The sequence below is a fragment of the Apium graveolens genome, chromosome 1 (genome assembly GCF_009905375.1).
Source record: "Apium graveolens cultivar Ventura chromosome 1, ASM990537v1, whole genome shotgun sequence".
Taxonomy (NCBI): Eukaryota; Viridiplantae; Streptophyta; class Magnoliopsida; order Apiales; family Apiaceae; genus Apium; species Apium graveolens.
The window spans coordinates 10,491,608-10,500,082 of NC_133647.1; the positions used below are offsets into that span (position 1 = coordinate 10,491,608).

Below are 8,475 nucleotides of genomic sequence, written 5' to 3' on the forward strand. Positions count from 1 at the left end.
CCGCATAGTTAGAATATTAATTTTTAATTTTTTTTAAATAAAAATATATAACTAAAACTTTAATTTAGAAAAAGAAAATTTAAAAAATATTATTTTATCTATGCAGTCAAAGGATTTATAATTGTGTGCATGAAAAATCAAACGACATATAAAAGAAAATAGAGGGAACATCTCTCTTCTTCTATTGTAGCCTCTATTTCTTAAGCAGTGAGTAAACTTCAGTGACTAACTTTTTTTTGGTTGGCCAAAGCCTTTTTATTAATCCATGAAAATCATCTTCACAAATGGAACAACTATGAAATTCTGTACTATGAAATTCTCTGAGAGATAAGTCTCACGAATCTAGTTCTAATTTGTGTTCTTCATTAATTATCACATTAGTAGTCTTTTATCTCTTGTCATCTGTTTCCAGCCACGAAGTCGTTAAGTCCCTGTTATCTTCTTGATCTGCACACTTGTACCGTACGTGCAGATCAAGAAGGTTGTACCTATTCATTATTGGTTTAAATGCAAGATCTTCTAGGACTCGAGTTGGGTCACTTTAAGTATGAAAAACCCAGTAATCTTCTACGTACCTTAATATACAACTGTATAAACCTAATTATCTTTCAAGGAAAATAGAATAATGTTCCTATATGTACTAGCTCAAAGATTAATTGAGGACAACACTGCTCTGGACCACAAGTCTCTTTTTACGATTCTGTTATTGACTGCTGATTGATTGAATATATATTTGTGTATATTTTAGATGATATTTGTTTCCATATTAATTATATTTTGCATTTAATTGGATCTTTATTAATTAGTTTGTAATATTCTATTGTAGGAAGCAAAGAATTCTAAGTTAACAAGGATTTGAGCTAAATTAGAAGAAAATTCGGATTTGTTGGAATGTTCGAGCACGACTTATTGTTTGGGCCGTATCTTGAGATCCGTTCATCAGATTTGGGCGAATCAACAGCACACGCGAAGATAACAAGATTCTGTTTAATTAGAGAATGGTTCATATTTCAAAATCCACTCGGATCAGCCCAATAATAGCAGATAAAAGTCAACTACGAATTTTGACCGTAGAATCCTATTCAATTTTGGAAACTCTTGTTTATTCCTAGAAATAATAAAAATACTTTTTATATTAGGTATATAATATTAGAGATAGAAGATACGCATCGATAGCCACCAAAAGAAGAAGCTAAGAGGAGAAGGAGAAGGACTTTATGCTTGGAGATTTGATATCAACAACATAGGGATAATTCTTCTAACTCTACACTTTGTATTGTATTTTAATCTTCTCATGAATCTTTATAACTTTTATTATGATTATGGTTAGCTAGATTATTATTGTTGGATGGCTATTTTGAAGCCCTAAATTTTATGACAATTAAACAGTTTTGATTTTCCGAAATTGTTCATGATTGTGCCTGTATATACGTCAATACTTATAGAGATGCATGAATTAACTATGGTATGTGGTCATCCAGTTATGTTTTGTGATTGCTATCTCTGTAAAGTCAATTAATCTTTCTATGTGGTCATGGGATTAGTTGTATAAGTGTGTAATTTGTTTTAACCTTCCTATGTGGTAATGGGGTTATACGGATAGCAGAACTTGTTTCTATGTGGTCATGGCAGGTTCTCTATAGGTATCTTTCGGAACATATCAGACGAATTTCAGAATTGTGTCATGAGTTTAGGGTGGATCTACATGTTTTCCAACATGTTTCTTTAATTGTTTACAAACAAATTTTCTTCTTACTTACTAGTTAATTTAGTTGTGGAAACAAAACAAAACCAAATTCATTTTTTGATACCATTAGCGAAATAGAAGAGAAGTAAGCCCTTGATCCTCGGCGTAAATCGATACCCTATTTACTCTACGTTACAAACGACAAAAAAAGGGTTTAAGTTGAGTCATATCACTAATGAAACAATTTTTTGTTTGATTACGGTTTTGAATAGGTTGGCAGGGCGAAATGTGGTAACTTGATTTGTTGGATGGCATGTTTCCTTAACTTTGTGGTTCATTAGATTTGTTTCAGAGGTTTGGTTTTGATACACAACCAGTGGTCATTGGGCTCATCCTTTTGCAGGTAAATTTTAATTGAATGACTGTATTTATGAGGGCATGGCAAGTTCAAGCATTAAGCTTTGTTAAACTATTTAGTTTACCTCAACTAGTAACTCAATGCCTTGTCTGCAGCTTGTGCCTTCCTCTACTCTGCCCTTCTTCCAAATTCATTTTAAAATATTGTTTTTCTTCATGACATGTTCGATATATGAAGAGTGCATTAATCAAGCTTGAGCCTAGATTTGCAATCACTTGGATAAATATTATGGTATATAATGATTGACCATTTTATGTCATGAAATAAGACCCCCTCCATATATTATTTTTAAGCTTCCATGTATTTTTCTGACAGCACAATACATGATTATTATAATATATGATTATATTTGTTAAAAATATAAAAAAATAAAATTAAAGAACACCATGCGTCTCACAGGTTATAAGCTTGTTAAAATTAACCAGTTAAAGTTGCTTTCATTGGTTCAATTTCTAGTATATATAACTACAAGAACATCTAAAACAACAATCATAGATTTATCTAGTAGGTGAACAACGAAGCACTTCCAAAATAATACTTGATAGGTTTTACTATAACTCTTATGGAAATCCAGCATGTCACATTAAACTAAGAAGGTTAAGCAACACATCAGTTTGTATTTGTAGAGTACACGACTATCGTGTATCGTGAAGTCGTAAATTAAATGCCTACTTTCAAACTAAAAGCATTTTTCTTGTCTTACAATATTCTGTACTTACTCATTGGTAAATGCAAAGATTGTTGAGGATGGACGATAATGGCTCAAGTGTATGGCCATGGAGCCTGTTCTTGTGAAGACAATCATTGGAGTCGCTAGAGTATTTGCCATAGTGGTGGCATGAAAAGCAAACATTTCACTCATAAGGCTCTGGCAAGAAAATATTAATTAAGCACGGGTATACAAATAATATCACTAGACTATACAAAAGTAATCTGTATTGTTTTCATGTAAATAAAATTGACACATTTTAGATCTCATTCGTGAGAAGAACTTCTTGATGCTCATGGATTCTTGTCTGGAGGGTCATTTCACAAATGATAATGGAACCGAGTTAATGCGATTAGCTATGCGCTGTCTGCAGTATGAAGCTGGTGAGAGGCCAGATACAAAGTCTATTGTTGCAGCTCTCCTGTCCCTTCAAAAGGAAACAGAGGTATTACTCTCCCTCTCTAATAGCTCTAGCAAAGACCATATTAGTTTCTAGAACTACTTATATTTGAAGCTGCAAGTTTAACTTTATTGATGCTGCATAATCTTTCTTCTTGTTGAGAAGAAAAAAATAAAGGTTGTCAATGACTCGCAGTATTCCACGAGTCACTCTTTCCTGTTTACAGGAAATGTAGTTGGAATTCTGGAAGAAAATTATAACATTTATTTTGTTGTCTTCAAGTTGTTTAACCAAAGATATTGTGTCCAGTGTCAGAAATTGTTCTGAATTCTTTCATGTATCTTATTGTTGTTATATATAAAATTCTTCTCAACAAATTAATTAGGTACCATTGCATGAATTAATACGGATTTCAAATGATGATGCACAGTCAACAGAACCATTGTTATTGACACCAATGGGTGAAGCTTGCTTGAGAATAGATTTGACAACTATACACGAGCTATTGGAGAAGATTGGCTACAAGGACGATGCAGGAATTGCCAATGAGGTATGCAACTATCTTTTCAAGTAATTGCCATATAGCATTTTATTGGTGATATTAAGCTAATCTAAGTAACAACAATCTGGCTTGCAGCTATCTTTTCAAGTGTGGACAGATTTAATGCAGGAGATATTGAATTCAAAGAAGCAAGGAGATTCTGCTTTCCGCGCAATGTTCATATAACATGATTATGCTTCTAATCATGTTGCCTCCATTTTTTTTGTACATCCATTTTACTGTTCATCGACTGCTACACACAGGTGCCTCCATTTTTTTTACTGTTCATATAATCTAATTTATAGGATTATGCTTCTATTATGTTGTACTGTTAGCATGAGGAATTTGATAGACATGACAATCATGGAAAATAATATATTTTGCTTCTAAGTATTAATGTCGAAGCAAAGACTCTACCAGTTGTCTTTGCTAAAATCCTGGGGTATCCATCACTCTAACACTTAGAAAGTGAAATCTTTGTTGTAAATAGAGGTGGCCAACTGTGCGGATTTGAACAGCCCGCTCGGAACCGGCTCGCATACAACCCTGATTTTATTCGGCCCGAACCGGTCCGGTTCAAACCCGCACAGCTCGTTAAAATTATAGTACCGGTTACGAATATGAAAACAAAAATTCGGGACCGAACCCGGCCCGCACAAGCAACGACCCGCTCAGCCCGCACATCCTTAAAACATACAAGCTGTTTTTTACATATAAAGTCATGGCTCTTGATGCTTTGTCAAACTTGAACAAACTTTTTTAATATAGATATTCTACTTCATGTAATATTTTATTCAATACCAACAACTATTTAACCCCCAAATCCACTACAAGGCAAAGAGTTATAGAAACGTAGCCAACTATATTTATATTAGCTCAACAAATCTTATATTTCAATATTAAACTGGTTACCAGCCACATGTTGCAGTAATCATTAAAGAATCAAACCAGTCAAGTAGTCCGCAAGCCCGCACAACCCGCCAATGCACACAAAACAGGCTCCAATCAGTAGTGCCGGCTACGAATTCAATTTTCACGGCACGGCCCGAGCCCGACACAACCCGTTTCACTTTCGGGCCGATTACGAGTTCAAACATCCGGACACTAACCCGTCTTCAACCCGGCCCGGCCCGCACGGCCCACACAGATGGCCACCTCTAGTTTTAAGCTACTGCATGGTTTAATCAGTAAGCTAAATTAAATTTTGCCAATGCAGTTCATTGATGGAGGGACAATGGTATCGCCTACAGTTTTTGCTAGGCGTTGTTTATCTTATCTAATGACTGACAAGCTACAACAAGCTCTTGGTGATGCTATGCAAACCCAGATAGTGTCTCTAGAGTGGTCAACTGCATTTTATCTGCAGACAGCTACTCTCTTCAAGCTCGGCGTGGACACTGATGCCCAAGAAGCACTTAAAGATGCCACAAATTTGGAATCCAAAAGAAACAAAATGTGAAAGTGTATAGATTTTTTTTAATATCTGTATTAGGTTTTTAATAATTGAATATGGAGATGCATATGGATGGGTGGATTGGATTTCGGTTGTAGATATATGGATGTTGGTTGTTTGTTGGACGTCGGAATGCTTAGATGTTGGTTGTCAGAGAATGTGGTTGGATTTTGGTTGTAGATACGAAAGTTAATTTAGTATATTTGTGGTTGTTTGTTGGATGTTGATTTAGTATTTTTTTTCTTTTGTCCGGGTTTATGCACAAATGCACAGGCTTATTTCGGTGCTTGTTATAAAACTGATGTGAAGCAACAAAAAACACATCACCTTCTTAAACTAAAATCGATGTCTAAACTAACAAAACAAATCGAATTATAGGAATGAAAATGATGTATAAAATGTTAAAACACATCGCTTTGTGCAAGTATATAAAAGTAAATCAAAAGAAAACTGATATTTTCCAGAACAATGTACATCAGTTTAACTTACGCAACCGATGTTAAAGCAGAAGTTTCACATCGCTTCCTCAAGTTAAACTGATGCTATAAGTTATGTTTAATGTCGGTTGAGTAAATAAACCGATGTAAAATACAGAGTAAGACGTCAGTTTTTTTAAGAATCTGATGTTTATCAGTTAAAATTTCTTTCTTGTTATATGTTTATAGTGCTTTTTAACCTCCTAAATACCATTTCTCACAATCTAGTTTTAACATGTTATTAAAAAAGGGCTAATTATACATCAGTTTTCTAAGAAAACCGATGTCTATGTACATCTTTAACATCGGCTAAAAATCGATGTTAAAGACCCCTATCTTTCTCTACACATGCGAAGACATCGGTTTATAACCGATGTCTAAGGGCATTTTTCTAGTGGTGTGGGGATATAGAATGTCTCTATTCCATCAATAAATGCACCATCAACATATTACTTCAAGCATTGGCCATTGACCTTGAACTTTGTTCCATCTTGCCCCATAATTTCAATAGCACCATGGAACTTAATATCAGTTATAGTGAATGGTCCGGACCATCCAGATTTGAGCTTCCCAGGAAAGAGTCGAAGCCTTAAATTAAATAATAGCACCTTGTCACCAACATGAAAATCTCGTCGCTGGATCACCTTATCATGTATCTTCTTCGTTCTTTCCTTGTAGAGCCGACAACTGTCATAAGCATCAAAACGAAGCTCGTCCAACTCATTAATTTGAAGAAGCCATGCCTCTCCCGCATCCTTTAAATCCATATTGAGCTCTTTGATAGCCCAAAAGGCACGATGTTCAAGCTCAACTAGCAAGTGGCATGTCTTGCCATAAATCAACCTATATGAAATAGTGCCAATATGTGTCTTATAAGCCGTCTGATAAGCCCACAAAACATCATCCAACTTTAAATACCAATCTTTTCGAGACTTGGCAACCACCTTCTCTAGGTTGCTTTTGATTTGACGATTTGAAACCTCCACTTGGCCACTTGTCTGAGGATGATATATTAGGCCAATCTTGTGAGTAACACCATACTTCTTGAGAAGAGTTTCAAATTATCGATGTCGAAAATGAGGACCACCATCACTTATCACTGTTCTTGGAAATCCAAAACGTGGGAAGATAATATTTTTAAAGAGCTTTATCACAGCCTTTGAATCATTGGTTATCGATCCAATAGATTCAACCCACTTCGACACATAATCAACCGCAACCAAAATGTATTTCATTCCACAAGAAGTTGGGAAAGGTCCCATGAAATTAATACCCCATACATCAAAAATTTTAACTTCTAGAATACCATTTTGTGGAATCTCATGGCGTTTAAAATTTTACCGGTTATTTGGAATGCATCACAAGACAAACAAAAAACACGAGCATCTTTAAAGAGAGAAGGCCAGAAGAAACCAGATTGAAATGCCTTAGTAGTGGTTTTAGATGGACCATGGTGTCCTCCACAAGCAAGACAATGACAATGCCTCAGAATGTCATTTACTTCAAATTCTGGGATACATCTACGAAATATCCCATCAGCACATTTCCGATACAAGAATGGATCATCCCAAAAATAATGTTTAGCATCATGATAGAACTTCTTGCGTTGTTGATAAGTCAGATCTGGAGGGTGAGATCCACTAACACAGAAATTTACAAAGTCTGCATACCAAGGAGTTTGAGTAGCAACCGCAAATAAGTGATCATCTGGAAAAGAATCATCAATGGGAATGTCTGATGCAATATTCGGTTTAAAATGCAACCGTGAGAGAGGATCTGCAACCACATTCTCAGCACCTTTCTTATCCTTGATCTCCAAGTCAAATTCTTAGAGTAAAAGAATCCATCGAATAAGCCTCGATTTTGCTTCCTTCTTGGCCAAAAGATATTTAAGTGCAGAATAGTATGTGTGAACAATGACTCCCTTGACATTAACAGGAGGAGGAAGTTTCTCAATCACCTCAATCTTTTCTTTGTCAACTTGGATGCCACGTTCAGATATAAGATGACCAAGTACCACCCCTTCATTGACCATGAAGTGACACTTTTCCCAATTCAATACTAGATTTACCTCTTCATAACGTTTAAGCACTTTAGAAAGATTATGCAGACATACATCAAAATCAGAACCATAAATACTAAAATCATCCATAAATACTTCCATAATTGACTCAATGAAATCAGAAAAATGGCTAACATGCAACGCTGAAAGTAGCAGGGGCATTGTATAGTCCGAATGACACTCTTCGATATGCGAAGGTACCGTATGGACATGTGAATGTAGTCTTTTCCTGGTCATTAGGGTGTATAGTGATCTGAAAGAACCCTGAGTACCCATCCAAATAACAAAAGAATATATCCTTTACAAGTCTTTCTAATATTTGATCAATGAATGGAAGAGGGTAGTGATCATTTTTAGTGGCATTGTTTAATCTACGATAATCAATACACATTCGCCAATCAGTGAAAAATCTAATTGGAATAATTCATCTTCATCATTTTTAACCGTTGTGGTTCCTCCTTTTTTAGGAACTACGTAAACCGGGCTTACCCATTTTGAGTCAGAAATTGGGTAAATAATGCATGCATCAAGAAGTTTTAAAACTTCCTTTTTAACAACCTCTTGCATGTTAGGGTTTAAGCGGCATTGTCCCTGTATGCAAGGCTTATGATCCTCGTCTAGATGAATTCTATGCATGCAAAATTCTGGGCTAATCCCTTTAAGATCGTCATACCCAATTTCTTTTCTATGCATACACAACACAGTAAGAAGCTTAGAAATTTGATCATC

At 35.4% G+C, this 8,475-nt stretch overlaps 2 protein-coding genes across 2 annotated transcripts; one reads left to right on the plus strand and one right to left on the minus strand.

Moving 5' to 3' along the window:
• The first annotated feature begins 265 nt into the window (after nucleotides 1–265).
• On the plus strand, nucleotides 266–5,420 carry LOC141660761 (serine/threonine-protein kinase BSK5-like). The gene is made up of 7 exons (XM_074467752.1): nucleotides 266–2,090; nucleotides 2,843–3,001; nucleotides 3,095–3,259; nucleotides 3,600–3,764; nucleotides 3,852–3,928; nucleotides 3,982–4,018; nucleotides 4,972–5,420. Exons 3-7 carry the CDS (start codon nucleotides 3,104–3,106, stop codon nucleotides 5,212–5,214), a joined length of 678 nt encoding a protein of 225 aa, XP_074323853.1. The 5' UTR covers nucleotides 266–2,090; nucleotides 2,843–3,001; nucleotides 3,095–3,103; the 3' UTR covers nucleotides 5,215–5,420.
• Nucleotides 5,421–6,133: 713 nt separating this feature from the next.
• On the minus strand, nucleotides 6,134–7,908 carry LOC141708622 (uncharacterized). The gene is made up of 3 exons (XM_074512372.1): nucleotides 7,600–7,908; nucleotides 6,991–7,491; nucleotides 6,134–6,682 (listed from the first exon to the last, which is right to left on the minus strand). The coding sequence occupies exons 1-3, from the start codon at nucleotides 7,906–7,908 to the stop codon at nucleotides 6,134–6,136; spliced, it is 1,359 nt and encodes a 452-aa protein (XP_074368473.1).
• Between the last annotated feature and the right edge of the window lie 567 nt (nucleotides 7,909–8,475).